Raw genomic sequence first — 15,374 nt, 5'->3', positions numbered from 1 at the left:
TTATTGGACAGCTCTGTTAGAAAGTTCTTTAACTGATATCTGATTCTCTGTGACTTCCCACATGGCTTCTAGCTCTCCCCTGCAGGGCTATGCAGAACAAGCCAACTCTTTTTGTCTCTTGAGAGCTCTGCAGAGATTGAGACAGAGAACCCCTCTTCCATACTCGCATCCTTACCGGTCCCAACCCCTGGAACTTCACACCACATTAAACTTTCTCTTTCTTCAAATGTGCTGAGCTCTTTGGCTGCCCCCCACCCCCGCCCCACCCCATGCTTCTGCAGTGCTGTGCTTTACTAATGCCCTCCGTCTCCCCACTCTTCTGTGGTAGCCTTATTTTCCCCAGGATCAGAATCGTTACCTCCTTCATTCATCCAACCCTGTGCCAGGTACTGTGCTAGGTGCTAGGGACACAGTGGAGAACAAGACAGACGCTGGTGCTTGCGGGTCAAGTTCTCACTGAAGTCTCTTTCATGGTGTCTGAGTTAGCTCTCTCCTTCATGCTTCTGTATGTCCATTAGAGCACTTACCACTTACCATATTGTATCGTCAACGGTTTCAGGTCACGTCCTCTAAAGTGAGTTCCTCGAGAACACAGACTACTGTCTTCCCTAGCCTCCACACAGCTTTGCACGTAGTAGCTACTAAATAAAGGTTTGTTGAAGAAGATCCTTCTTCCTTCAAATAGTCCTCTTGTGACATGTTATCTGTGGCTAAGGCCATAGGCTGCTTGATTATGTAAAATTAGCATAGTGATAAGGATTAGAGAGATTCTGTAAGTAAGATTCCAAAAGCAGATTCATCTAAGAGTGAATGTAAGACTACCTAATAGAGACTCTGCATCAGAGATGTGCTCATAAATGTATAATAACCAGCTTTCCAGGGGGGAAAAGCCCTGGTTTATAGCAGTTTACAATTTCCATGGTGTAGATACTCCCATCTTGGCCCATTTCAAGCTATTGATGTGACATCACTGAGTGTGGAGTTGACGATAGGGACCATTATGTAGTATTTCCATTATCAGGTCCAATAGATGTAAATAATTTCAAGAATATTGATAGTAAAATGTAGTAATATAGTTAGGAGTTGAAGAGTTTGAATGTTTTGAATACAGTTTATATGTAAGTTTATTTAATTTGATGTTCAGAATGATCATGTTTAACAACCAGCTTGCAAAATTCGTGAGAATTTAACACTCAGCTCCCCTGAGCCCTTAGAGCCACCTGGAGGACATTGCCTTTACTTGATGATGCCCTGAAAAGTGTGAACAGATTGAGTCTTTGAAGCCGGGTCCAGTTTGGGTACATTGGGAGGAAAGTCTTGTTTAAAGGAGCTGTCAAAGTTAATTTACCTCTAAATTGAACAATCCCTGCTCCACTCCCACTCTTCAGCAAGGTTGGAGTTACTTATCCATATAACAAATATTTACTTAAGACCTGTTATTACTTTAGGACACATTCCTTTGGATCTCCAGATATTGTGCATATAGTTGGCCTAAATAAATGTTTGTAGAATGAATGTGAGGCTCACCTGTATTTATTTGTATGGGCTTTTAATGTGGCTTTGTGAACATATTCTAAGTCTTTTTTTTTTACCTCAGTGGGCCCTCTCTTCCCAGAACCGCCTGCAAACAGAGATTCTGATGGCAAGAGGCATTGGGAAAGTAGGATGGGGGGAAGACATAAGCCCTTAATTTCACAGGGCCCTTATGAGGGAAACTGAGTGCGGACAAGTGTCTTTGGAAGCCACAGAGGGGGAACATCCTTCATCCAGATCCTAAGCTCTGCTACCAACAGGAAGCCTCCTCTCTGGTGAGGTGCCATCACTAACCAAGCACAAAGGAGAATGGGACTTATGCTCCTGCCTCCTCCACGCTCAGGGGGACGTTTGCAAAGCAGTTTGTCCTCAGAGACTTCTCTCCCTGGGTCTGTGGTGATGTAACTAGAGTGCCAGAGAACGGCGCCATCTAACTTGGCTCCCATAGCCATGAGGTGGCAGGCCTTGTGTCTGCCCAAAGATGGGAATGAGGAACCACCAGTTATCTCTGTTTTTTCCCCAGCAATATACAGTTTTCTTTAATTAGTTTTTCAGAGTTCTCTTTTAAACATGTAAATCAAGTAATGTCATTGCCTTGCTTAAGACCTCCCCATTGCTCTTAGATTAAAATCCAAACCCTTCACATTTTGTAAGTCCTGCCATGACCTGGCCTCTGCCTACCCTCTGACGTCAGGCCATTGCCCCTCTGCATGCTATGCTCAGGCACACAGGCCTTCTTCTGTCTCCTGGGATACACCAGGCTGCCTGGACCCCTGAAGGGTCTTTCCCCTTGAAGTTTCTCCTGCTCAGAACGCTCTTCCCTCAGCTTTTTCCCTGACTGACACTTCATTCAGCTCAAAAACCAGTGAGGTTTCCCCAGTCCAGCCTATCTACTGATGACCCCTACCAGTCATTTTCTATTCTACTGCTTTGTTTTACTTCCTTTGTGTCGTTTATCATTATCTGAAATGTATTTCTTCACTTGTGTGTCTGCCTCCTCCATGAGTTCACACGAAAGCTCTGTGATAGCCTGGACTTTAATTCCTGATCACTGTTATAATTCCTAGCTCCCCAGACAGTGCCCACACATAGTGGAGTCTCACTGAATTTTTAAAATATTTATTTATTTATTTACTTACTTATTTATTTAAAGTAAGCTCTACACCCAACCTGGGGCTTGAACTCATGACCCCGAGATCGAGTCACATGCTCCACCCACCAGCCAGCCAGGTGAGGTGCCCGTGAATGTTTTTTTAAATAAATGAAAATAAATGGAGGACAGAATGCTAACTTGGATTATCTGATTCATGTGAGGAGTGAACCCTAGATTTAAGACTCTGAGTCCTTGGAATTTAACCACATAAGTATTTTTATCATCATTATTATTACCTCATTATCATCACACCACCACCATCACTATCAACAACAGTGCTGCGTGGAACATGCGGGTTCTTACTGTTTATCAAATGAATGAATGAATGAATGAATGAATACATCAATGTTACAGCTGGCCTCAAACTACCTTTCTAGTCTTATTTACTATTCCTCCTTCCCCCATTCTAACTTCTTGCACGTACTCTGCTCCTGCTACTCAGAAACAATCATTTTTGCTTAGCACGCCATGTCTTCACATCTCTGTGTGTTGGCTTATTCTGCTGTTCCTTCTATTTGGAACTTCCATTCCTTTTTTGATGAGTTCTCTTTCTTGCTTTAGGACCCAATTTTGCATCCCATCCAGATAGTCTCTCTTCTGTGCTTCCCTGTTGCTTTGCCTGCACCACTGTTAAAAACTTGTCTCCTGAATTTTTGTTGTGTGTTGACATAGCTTGCCTTCTCCCTTAGGTAGAGAGCTCCTTGAAGGCAGGGACAGTACATTTTCCTCTCTGTATTCTCAGGAATCATTGCTGGGCCTGTCACATGGGAGCTTCACAGTATTTGTTGAAATCCATCTGTGGGTATAGGAGCCATGTGCTAGGTGCTGGAGGAGGAGATGTACACGGCTGGTCCAAAACACAGTCCCTGGCCCTGAGTGCTTACAATCTAATTGGAGATACAAGTCCTTTTCATAGGAAAAAATATCATTACAAACCAGTGTATTCTAGAATTAAGTGTGAGACTGGAGAAAGCTTCACGCGGTAGAACATGTATAGGACTGGACTTGGTTTCTGGTTCCTATTTCACCATGAACTCACTATGTGGCCTTGACACATTATTTCTCTTCTCTAGACTTTGGTTTTCTTCTCTGTAAACGAATTTATTTCATCAGAAGCCTTGGATGATTTCTAAAGCCAGATTCCTGCTCTGACGGTCGGAGTTGGGCTCCATGGAAACTAGGTGAAGAGATGTGGCCAGAGCTCAGTAGTCTCGGTTTGCCCCCTGGTGGTCGCTCTGCAACATCACAGTCGGGGAGACAGCGGTAGGCTTTTCCCAGGGATGGAGATGGCAGAGCTCAAGCCTTGTAAACAAAGAACTGTGGAACAATGATCATTCTAGAAGAGAACCAATCAGGTTTCTCACTGGTCACTGGTAGATGGTATAGAATCCTCTCCTTCTTCAGAATAGAGGAACTTGGGAGATCATGCTCTCCTGATCTCAGCCGCCAGCTAAACCCACTTCATTGCTGTTTCTTTCCAAACCAGTCAATCTTTGGGAGGCTGCTTTGTAGTCCCCCTGACTTTTTCTTCTGCTCCCATCACAGTGCTCTGTTCTGAGGCAAATTCTTCCTTCTGGTCAGTATAACTATCTGTCCATTTATTTATGACAAAATGTTTTTTTTTCTCCCTCTCACTCTTTTCCTGGAGTAGAGCCATAAGCCAAAGTGAAGGTAGTAGAAGGATTTCTCTGGTGAGATGGGGGAAGAGACTGTGCTAGAATGAGACATGTGATTTACATTGTGAAAGGTGATCAACACTAGCCGAGAAAGAGCTGTCTTTTAGGTGTTTCACTCAAAGTGGGACTGGGGAGGGCTATTTGCCCCTTTATTTCCTTATTATCTATATGTTGAACCTGAAGGACTGCTTAGAGCCATCTCTATTCCCTCAAAAAAAAAAAACAAAAACCCCACAACTAAATCAAAGATGGAATTGGTTGCTTGAACTCTTGGGCCAGAGCCAAGAAGAGAAAGAATAGGGACCCTGAGGGTAGGGAAGAGAGGAATAAAAACCAAGAAGAGGGGAGGGAGGGGCAGAGAGAAACAGAGTGAGGATAGTTGCTAATTCCAGGTGGATTTATGGGTATCTAGACAGGAAATGTAAGGAAACTAAAGAATTATTTTTTTCCACAAATGTGCTTGTTTGCTAAACAGAATTTTTTCTTTTCTGACAATGCACTGTGCCTTGAACCTTGCTAAACATTAAAGGCATGACTAAGGGTATAACATTCATTCATCCCACATTATCTGGAACATTCCAAATACTGTACCTAAAGCCTGCCCTGCCAAACAGGTACAGCATCCATACCTTGCCTGCCTTGTTCACTGCTGAATTCTTAGCACCTATATTACCTTGCCATGTAGCAGGTGCTCAAAAGAGATTTGTTGAATAAATGAATGGTACCTGCCCTGTCCAGTGATATCTCAATGATATCTCAACTCCACGGGGGTAGGAGGAAGGCTGCTTAGATTATTTTTTATTCCTCACTGATAATGATAGGATTGAGAGTTACCCTTTTTTTTAAAAAAAATTATTTATTTATTTTTCAGAGAGAGAGAGAGAACACAAGTAGGGAGAGAGGCAGAGGGAGAGGGAGAAACAGACTCCCTGCTGAGCAGGGAGCCCGATGCGGGGTTCGATCCCCAGGACCCTGGAATCATGACCTGAGCTGAAGGCAGACGCTAAACTGACTGAGCCAGCCAGGCATCCCGAGAGTTACTCTTATAAAATACAAATCCATAGTACTCCTTTGGTCCAAATGTTAAACCTTTCAATAGTCCCCCAATATACTGAGTTTCTCTGTAAAATGGAGATAATACCATACACACCTCACAGGGTTACTTTAGGTCTAAATGAAATAGATATGTCATAGCCTTGCATGTTCCTAGCATATGGTAGTTGCTCAATAAATTCTAGGTCCTTTTATTCTCTAATTTTCTAGCCTAATGTCCAATCCAATGTTCTAGCCACACTGAGTTCTTTATCAGTCCCACACAGGAATGCCAGGAAGGCCATCCTGTCTGTCTACCTGGTGAACTCCTCATCCTCCAGAACAGACCTCGAATGTACCTCTCTTCTGTGAAACCTGCATCCCACTCCCGCTTTCTTTCTGCTTCTTCATTACCCTGTATGTGTCTCAGTTACAGCGCACGCAATTCTGTTATAATTTTTTCTGTTACATTTATTTACTTATACTTTTGCTTCTCTCTTAGGCTGTGACCTCAGGAGTACAGGGACCACGGCTTATTTGTATTTGTAGAGTGTTTACAGAGTCTGGAGGAGGCGGGAAAGACGACAAAAGAGTTAGCTTTACAAAAAAGAACCGCTTCTTCCTCTGAAACAAAAGGGAAGTAACAGAAAATGACTAACAGTAAGAATGTAGCAAGAATCTTTAAAGCGAAAGGGAGGATGCCAAATCTCAAGGGGAAATCTGGCTTGAGGGGGGAAGAATACAGGAAGATGTCACCCCAAGAGATGAGGAGGGTAGGGGAGAGGTGGCGTTGGTATGGTCTGATCCTTCTCCTTCCTAGATGTGTGAGGTCTCAGGATGGACTCAGCACCTGGGCTGGCAAGAAGGGGTTGTTGGGCCTGCAGGGAGAAACGGCCTGTCCCCACAGAATGAGGCCGAATGGCCTTGCTTCACATCTGAGTCTTTCAGTCCAGCTGGAGGGAGCTGGAGCCTCCGGTTGCTGCGGAAAGGGGAGGTTTGCAGTGATTTGTATGAGGAGTGCTGGAGGGCTAGCGGTGGCGTGGAACTGTGGACGCACTGTGAGGAGGAGAGCAGGGAATTTGGGCAGCAATACAATCCCCAGAAGATATGGTAGGAGTGGCAGAGCAAAAGCAGCTGGAGAAGAAGCGTTGGTCTGGAGGCTCTGCTATTTGTTCCAATTGGCATCTTTGATGACTGCATTGAAGTGAGTCTGTGAGTCCCTCTTGCCTTGGTGTTCTCGTGGTACAGGTGGGGGCTTAGAAACAAGAACTCATGCAACTCTGGCTCATTCTACTCTAGGCGGTTGGACTAAGCTTCTTAGATTGTTTTGTAACTTAGAAAGCACCCTTGTCAGCCATTTTCAGGTGACACTTCAAAAACAACAAGCCAGTATCTCCGTCAGAGTACTGTGATGCAAACAGCAAAAATTGTGAGAAGTTCAAGAAAAAAAGAGAATTTACTGGAAGGATACAGAGTTGACAGGAAGGCTGGAGAGTTGGATATGGAAATGGGTTATAACCTAGGAAGGCCAGGCAGCAGGCACCAGAACCAAGTTCGTGCCTCAGGAACGATCTGGAATGGCCACCATTACTATATGGTAGGGAGCCCCCTACTCCCAATCCCTATGAGAGACCCACTGTGGTTGGACACCTACTGTCTCTGTTGCTCTGGATAATTCTAAACTTGTCAGTAGGTCTCGTGTCATTCCCTGAAGTTTCAAAGTTCAGAGAGAGTGGCCAGGTGGCCAAGCCTGGATCATATGTCGTGTTCTAGCCACTGATATTCTCCCTGCTTCAGCTTCCTTAGTCTTAGCAGTACTGCAAATACTGCACAGAATGGGGCATTTTCCCCAAGTAAGAAGGACTTGGGATGCTGATGGTGAACTAAAATAAAACAAAATGTCTACCATGCCCTCATCTTTCCTTTTCCTTTCCACTTATTCTGTTTTTGTCAGTTGTCAGTTGCGATCATAATCTCAGGCTCCTAGACTTGACACATTAGAATTCTCCTCATCGCCCTCATTTTCCCACACAGTGAATAACTCTCCAGATTTCTTAGGTTTGCCTTGCCTTCTGTCCCTGCTACTGTTTTAGTAAGATTACTTTGGCAACGGCATAGAGGAAAGGAGAGACTGGGAGAAATTGGGAGTCCGACTTCTAGAATGGTAGAGCTAAAAGAGACCTTTCAATTGATCTATTGTAGTGGTCTCATCTGGGAGTAGTCATAAGAATTCCTATGGCATTGAGGAAATACACATGCTGGTATTCCATCTTCAGTTTTGGGGTTCAGTAGATTTGAGGTGGAACTTCATTGTTGTTGGAGTGTGTGTGTGTACATTTCTGTGTTGTGTGTCTATGTGCACCCCGGGTTGAGAACTGCTGAATTCCAATACCCTTGTTTTAAAAATGAGGAGACTGAGGCCCACAGAGAAGTTACCTCTTTGAAATCACACGAGTTAATGAGAGGGGTAAAGGGGCCAGGACCAATCCCAGATCTCTTGGCTATTGGTCTAGTACTATGCAGACGTCTTATGTTTTCCCTCTGTAAAAGGAAATTTCCTGTCTTTATTTGTATGCAAGAAAGCATGTTGCATGTCTATGGTTCAGCTCTTCCAACAGTAAATAGGCTTCAGATTAAGAGCCCCAAGCTGTCAAGAGTGAGCCCAGACCAAGGGCCTCATTCCTTTTTTTTTTTTAAGATTTATTTATTTGAAAAAGAGAGAGAGAGAGAGAGAGAGAGCGTGTGCGTGCACACGCGTGAGCTCACACACCCATGCTCCAGCAAACCGGGGGAGGGGCAGAGAGAAAGAGAGAATCTTGAAGCAGACTCCCCAGTGAGCACGGAGCCTAATGTAGGGCTTGATCCCAGGACCCTGAGATCATGACCCGAGTTGAAATTAAGAGTTGGCCGCTTAACCAGCTGAGGCACCCAGGCGCCCCCCAAGGGCCCCGTTTCTAATTGTAGTTGGCTTGATCTCTGGACCACAGGCCCCCTTGTCAGAATCTGGGAAAAGCATACTCAAGAATCTCAGCTGGGGTGTGAAATGAGGAGGATCCATAGATAAAGGACAGTCCAGCTGAAGCCATACTTCTGTTTGCCAGGATTCTGACTGGGCCTCTGTGCACACAAGACCTTGTTTCAATTCCCCAAAGACTCTTCTTTAATTCTTGACTGTTCTTTAGCCATCTGGATCTCATCTTGGGAATCGACTTTCTTTTTCCTGCTCTCTGACTTCTACCAATAACTCTGGCTTACCACCAGTTCTGACACTGTTTCCGGGCAGTCTCATGGAAACCCCGGGCCTCTGATGCCTTCCATTCCATTATGTTCCTTTTTTGATTTTGCTCTCCTTATAAAATGTATGCTTTCCTATAAAGATTCCCAACAGGAAATGCCATTTGCTTAATGTCCTCCTGTTCCAGATCTGCCTCAGTGCAAAGAAAGCAAAGGGCGGGAGAATTGCTACAGTAGAACCATCTATCAGAGGGGAGTCATTTTTTTCCTTCCATCCCCTCCGCATCCAGAAAGGGAGCTGGCATCAAAGTCTGAGCACCTCACTTGGTGAATAGCCCCAGCAGGAATGACGAGGTCAGAGCTGTCCTTTGGAAAGCAGTTCTGAGAGCTGTAGTCCTGGATGGATTAGAAGAGGAGAGGCTGTGGGCATGAAGACAACCTATAGCAGCTACTGCAATAATCTAGGTGAGAGATGATGAGACATGAATTGGGCAGCAGGAGTGGGCTGAAGAGGAGAAGATAGGTGGGAAAATAGTTTAGTGGGAGAACAAGAAACTGACAGACGTGGGAGATGAGGGAAAAGTAAACAACACTAGGTTTAGAGCTTGAGGAACTCAGCGGATAGTACCTTTAATAGGATGAGGGAAATAAGAAACAAGCTGTTTTGGAAGTAGGGTGGAAGACAGTGACTTTAGTTTTGTACATGGGGAATGCAGACATCCAAGGTAATGTTTCCATCAAGCAGTTGAATATGCAAGGCTGGACTCGAGAGGTCTGGACTGCAGATATCAATTTGGGAGTTTCAGCGGGAAGAAAGTGTGAGGTGAGGGTGAGGTGGCACCCAAAGAGAGAAGAGGCTCGAGCCTAGAGGCATACCTACACTTCAGCCCCAAACAAGGGGGAGGGCTCAAAAGAGTCTGAGAAAGAGCTGAGGGTTTGAGAGAAAACCAGGAAAGTATGGTTTTGCCAGCCAAAGGGAGGTCCGGGAAGGACGTGGAGAGGGAGGCTATGGAGATGAGGACTGACAAGAAGCTGTTGTTTTTAGTAGTTAGTTGCTGGTCGCAGTAGGCCTGGTCACAACAGCTACTCTCACATCAAATGAAGAACTGAGGGAGGGTACTGGATAATTCACATATTCCCCACTCACGTTAACCTTAGTTATCAGGGTATTGCAGAAGAAATACGTGTAATTACTTCATAAAGTTTAACATCGCTCAGAATTTCCAAATCCCCTCAGTCCTCAACTTCATCGGGCTCAATAAGAGGAAATTGCAAAGACTGGAGGGCGAGGCCGAAGACTGCATATAAGGTAAACATAAATATCAATGAGGTTTCGCCTTCCGCCAATCAGGCCCGGGGAGAACCTTCCCCGGGCTCATTGGAGCCCCGCCCCCTCATAAATATGTAGACAGCACCGCCCGCCGCGCACTGCCCCGCCCTCTACTCTTCTCCCTCGCAACGGACTCTCCCTTCAAACGGGAAACAAGATGGCGGCGGCAGGTCCGAGTACTCGGGCCTCTTCCGCGGCGGCAGCGGCAGCTCTCAGTCGGCGGGGCCGACGGGGCCGCTGTGACGAGATGGCGGCAGCCAAGACTGGGGCCCCGGGCGCAGCCTCTGGCCCCGCGCTGCTGGTATTGCCGCCACCGCTGCTGCAGCCGCCGCCACCGCCGCGGCCGGAGGAGTCGGGCTGCGCCGGGTGCTTGGAGACCCCGGGGGAAGCGGCGGCCCTGCCGTGCGGCCACTCGCTGTGCCGAGGCTGCGCCCAGCGCGCCGCCGACGCAGCGGGCCCGGGTTGCCCGCGCTGCCGAGCCCGCGGTCCCGGTTGGGCCCGCCGTCGGGCCCGCGACGACGGCCAGGCCGACGCGGAGGTGCAGGGCGAGCGCGCCCGCCGCGGCCAGCCCGAGCGCTGCCGCCCGCGCCGGGACGGGGGCGCGGCCGCCGCGGGGCCCAGGCCGGAGCAGGAGCCGCGCGCCGCGGCCGCAGAGCCAGGTGGAGCTTCCCCTCCTCCCTTTGGGGTCCGGAGCGAGGCCGAGTGCGCCGGGCCTGGCCTGGTTAGGGGGTGGAGGGTCCCAGGCCGTACTGGAGCGGCCGTGTAGACTTTTCATGGGGTTGGAACTGGTCTCTGTCCAGGTGCATCTGTTTGTGAATTTTGAACTTCGGAATGAAGTACGGACAGGATGGATTTGGAGGGGCAGTGAGGGGATCCCGCGCCTTGCGGAAGTCAGAAGTTTGGAGGGAAACAGCATTCTTGGAACAAGTTAGGGCCAGGTTGGAATGGTGTGTGGAAGAAGGGTTCCGAACTTTGCAGGGGCCCTGGAGGATCAGAGAAGTGCTTGGTTTAGTGCTGGGTGAAGAGGTTGGGGTCGAACTGCGTGTAAAGATGTGGCTCCTGCGCCTGAATGGATCAGTGAGAGGTGTGGAGTATCCGGATAAGGAGTAAGTTGCACTTGAGGATGTGAAGGGAGCTTTTCAGACTTGAGTGTGAAGGGGGTTGAGAGAATGAACTCACATGTGCAGTTTTCACAAAGTCTTGAAAAATGCATGCTTAGCACAGAGCCTGGCACATAGTGAGGAAGCAATAAATCAGGGTTATTTATATTTATAATAATTCCAAAAATTAAGCTCCAGTAGTGCTGGAGACAAAACAAAACAAAAAACTGGATTGGGTTTAAAAGTTTCGTATATGGAGATCGCTTGGCAGGGGCTGCTTCTATCTCCATGGCAGTGTAGGTTTCCTGCTATCATCCTGGCAGTTAAAAGTCTGTTGTAGGACTGTTGCTTTCAACTTCTTGCCTTTCTTTACCTTCCATAGCCTGCCAGTCTTTGGTGCCGAGCTTGACATAGAAAGTGTCCTGTAAAAACCACAAAACAAAACTGTTATAACTTAGGACTCTTTTTGAGACACATCCAATCAAGACAACATCTACAGCTCTTTGATAAGAAATGCATACCTAGGAGGAAATTTTCAAGAAGCATAATTAGGAAAGGCCACGTATTTGCACCTTTTGTGCTGGGAATTCTGCCATGTGTTATTTTCAGTAGGGAAAAGAAGGCGTTGCTTGTGTATGAAAGTGCAGTCTCTAGAAACTACAGGTTCCAGAATGCAGTCTGTTTTGATTCGAGCGGACACCTGCCACTGTCCTAGGATATCTTACTTTTTATTTCTACGTCTTACTTTTCTATATTCCTTATTATTCCTTTTAAGCTTCACAACATCCTTATGAGATAGGTAGTTTTATTTCCATTTTACAGATGAAACTGAGGCCCAGCGAGGTTAAGTAACTTGCATGAATGAAAGCCCAGTTCCATCTGATTCTTGTTCACATCAGGCAAGAAGGCCTCCCCAGATGTCATCTAATTTGTGGGTGCTGTGTGATGTTCTCATATGCTCTTTAATTTGCTTCAAATTCTGAGATTTTGGTAAAAAAAAAAAAGTATTTCTCTGGTCTCCCTACTAGTACTATTGATTATATGGTCAAATAGGATAGAAATATCTATTCTTATTTCTAAAGTCTGGACTCCTCTGTGAAATAGTCTGAAATTTGACCCATGAGAGGGAGTATGGCTCAATAATTTCTGCATACTTCTTCCCTTGGAAGAAATTTGTCATAAAGTGTATCAGTAATTAAGGAAAATTATATAAAATGAGATTCCAAATTAGGATCTGTTGAATCACTGAGTATCCACCAATTACTTTATATGTTTATGAGGACTGTGATGAAAAATATTTTTCCTTAAATGTTCTTGTTGGATCATTGAGTGTATATAATTACAGGCTTATTAAGTCAAATCATTATAAAAGAATATCGCTGAGCAGGGTTTGGGAATTATCTTCTAGCTTCAGTGGGTTGGACTTCTTGAAGGTATATAGTTTTTTAATTTAAAATTTTAATATGCAGTGTATTCACATAATGCAAACAAAAATATAAGAAAGTATACAATGGAAAGGTTCCTCCTACCCCTTTACTCATTTCCCACTAACATCAAAATTCTCGTTTATTCCAGTTTCTTTATGCTTATGCATAAAAATTCAAATATATTTAGTTTAGTTTTTTATCACAAAAGGTTGTATATTGTATACACTGTTCTGTAACTTGCTTTTTTCATATAACAATACATGATGGAAATCTTTTCATATCACTATATAGAAGGTTTCTTTATTCTACTTACAGTTGCAAGGAATTTCATTGAATGGCTATAACGATTTACTTAACCATCTATTGGTGGACGTTTAGGTTGTTTCCAATCTTTTGCTGTTATAAATAGCTATTCATAGAATTGTTATATACACATGTACGTGCATTGTTATGGAGAGGTCACCTGTAGCTTTCACCACATTCTCAAAGGGTTGCAAAAAGAAAGCGAGGAACCATTGTTTTAACACAGGTCCGTCATTCTACAGAAGGGAGAACTGAGGCCCAGAAGAGAGTAGAAGGTTACCACAGGCACCTGGGTGGCTCAGTCGGTTAAGCGCCTGCCTTCAGCTCAGATCCTGATCCCAGGGTCCTGGGATCGAGCCTGCTTTTCCCTTCCCTCTGCCACTCCCCCTGCTTGTGTTTCTTGCTCTCTATCAAATAAATAAATAAAATCTTAAAAAAAGTGACCAGCGAATGGTCATCATGAGTTAGTAGCAGATAAGAGTAACCCACAAATAAGGGCTAAAACATAGCCTAATTCCCAGTTAAATGCTCATGATGGCTTTTAATAGGGAAAACTAAAGACCAGTTTTATAAATATTTACATTGTGTTTTTGAGTGGGAAACAGCAATAGAAATAGCAGTTTTAGGTATATTCAGAAGTATATTGTTTAGCAATATTCTTTTGGCATAGGCCAATTGATAAAAGAAAGGGTCAGGCCTGCTTTATAATACTGGAAATTAAATTTTGTTGTAAATGCACTGGACAATTTTGTTGTTGAAGCCCCATGGCTCTTTTGGAATTGAATTGTCTATGAAATAAGTGCAAGAGTTTGTGCTTGTTGAAAATTTTGGTTGTGTTGCTGACATTTTTGTTTTTTGCCAGCTTCTTGGCAAGCTTTAAAGTTCAGAACCTTAAGGACTCCTATGTAAAATGTTTTGTTCTATTATATGCATTGTCAGTTTGCTTTTGGTTATAGTATCAGTTGATTTGTGCAACATTGTGTGAAGGTTATTACAACTTTATATTCCGCAAGGAGCTGTAGCTCACTGCATATACTGACATAGCATTTGGACCACTTTGAGCAATATTCACAAGTATGTAATGAATGCCTCGGCTCTGCCAGCCAGGCACTGTGCTAGGTCCTTGGGAGACATTAGTGAATGAAATGGTTCAAGATTTCTTCCTCTTGGAGCTTTTATTCTAAATTTAGAGACAGTCTTGGTCCATTGATTAAAAAAAAATGTAGCACACAGGCATAGATAGGTACCTTTGCAACTGCAGTTGACCCTTGAACAACAGGAATTTTAACTCTGTGGATCCACCTACACGTGGATATTTTTCCATGAATACATTACAGTGCTGTAAATGTATTTTCTCTTTCTTAGGATTTTCCTAACATTTTCTTTTCTCTAGCTTTATTTAAGAATATAGTATATAATGCATATAACATACAAAATATATGTTAATCAGCAGTTTATATTATTAGTAAGGCATCCGGGCAACAGTGAGCTGTAAGTAAAGTTTTTGGGAAGTCAAAAGTTACTGTGGATTTTTGACTGTGCCAGGGGTCAGCGCCCCTCACCCCTGTATTGTTCAGTGGTCAACTGTATGTACAACATAATACTTAAGTCTCATTGGTAATAATTAATGAATTTTAAGAATTCATTTAGCCTTCTGATTTGAAATCAGGAGTGATCATTCTAAATGATACTGCCTTTGAACTTGAAACCAAGACCTTGGGGTGCCTGTGGGTGGTTCAGTGGGTTAAGTGTCTGCCTTTGGCTCAGGTCGTGGTTCCGGCTCAGGTCATGGTCTCAGAGTCCCTTGGCAGGCTCCCTGCTCAGTGGGGAGTCTGCTTCTCCCTCTCCCTTTGCCAGTCCCCACTGCTCGTGCTCTCTCACTCTCTCTCAAATAAATAAATAAAATCTTAAAAAAAAAAAAGAAATCAAGACCTTTTAGGACAATTCTTTTTCTTCTACCATGGGTAATAATTGAAAAGCTCGACAAAGGCCAATGAATGTTTTAAACTGGCAGTTAGAACTTTTTAAAAAATTTTTAGTGTTAAAAGTGCATTTCAAAAATTGAATAGTACCTCATTTATCCCTTCCCTTTAATCCTACCCAGTGTCCCTGTTCACTTAGGGTTAACATACATTTAAAAAATTTCCTCTTTCTGTGACAAACAAGTAGTTCTGGTTTATTACTCAGTTGGCAGACAATGTTTGCTATGTGTGGAGCCTAAATTACATTTAGGACTAATGAATAATGAAATCATGTGATTGTGGTGGAAAAGGACAAGAATTTCCCTCATCTGTAAGGATTTGTTTTAAAATGTATAATGACTCAACTTTTTATCCTTAGTGACACATATTCCAGAATTTGAGAGTGTCCTTATATGTTATCCTAATGCAGGAAACAACTCAGAATGAGATGACCTCACCAACTAAATATTAATTGCCATTGAAGGAATATCTCTGTTCTATAGAATTCAGGATTGAGCAGCAGGAATTTAGGAGGTATTTGTTTTTGTCCATTCATATTTCCACTCCTGCCTAACTTCCAGTTAATCTGGGTGAGTTGCTTAGTTTTGAATTCATTTCTATCTGA

At 44.1% G+C, this 15,374-nt stretch overlaps 1 protein-coding gene across 1 annotated transcript in view; it reads left to right on the top strand.

The window, feature by feature from the left end:
- Window positions 1-10,102: 10,102 nt before the first annotated feature.
- Window positions 10,103-15,374, top strand: part of RNF169 (ring finger protein 169) — an 85,946-nt gene continuing 80,674 nt past the window's right edge. Inside the window, exon 1 of the mRNA XM_027580023.1 lies at window positions 10,103-10,617. Within this exon, the coding sequence (XP_027435824.1) occupies window positions 10,116-10,617 (502 nt within the window). The 5' untranslated portion in view covers window positions 10,103-10,115. The remainder of the gene's footprint in view (window positions 10,618-15,374) is intronic.

This window comes from Zalophus californianus, chromosome 11 (genome assembly GCF_009762305.2).
Source record: "Zalophus californianus isolate mZalCal1 chromosome 11, mZalCal1.pri.v2, whole genome shotgun sequence".
Taxonomy (NCBI): Eukaryota; Metazoa; Chordata; class Mammalia; order Carnivora; family Otariidae; genus Zalophus; species Zalophus californianus.
The sequence above is the reverse complement of the archived record's forward strand: the minus strand, read 5'-3'. Positions and strand labels throughout refer to the sequence as shown.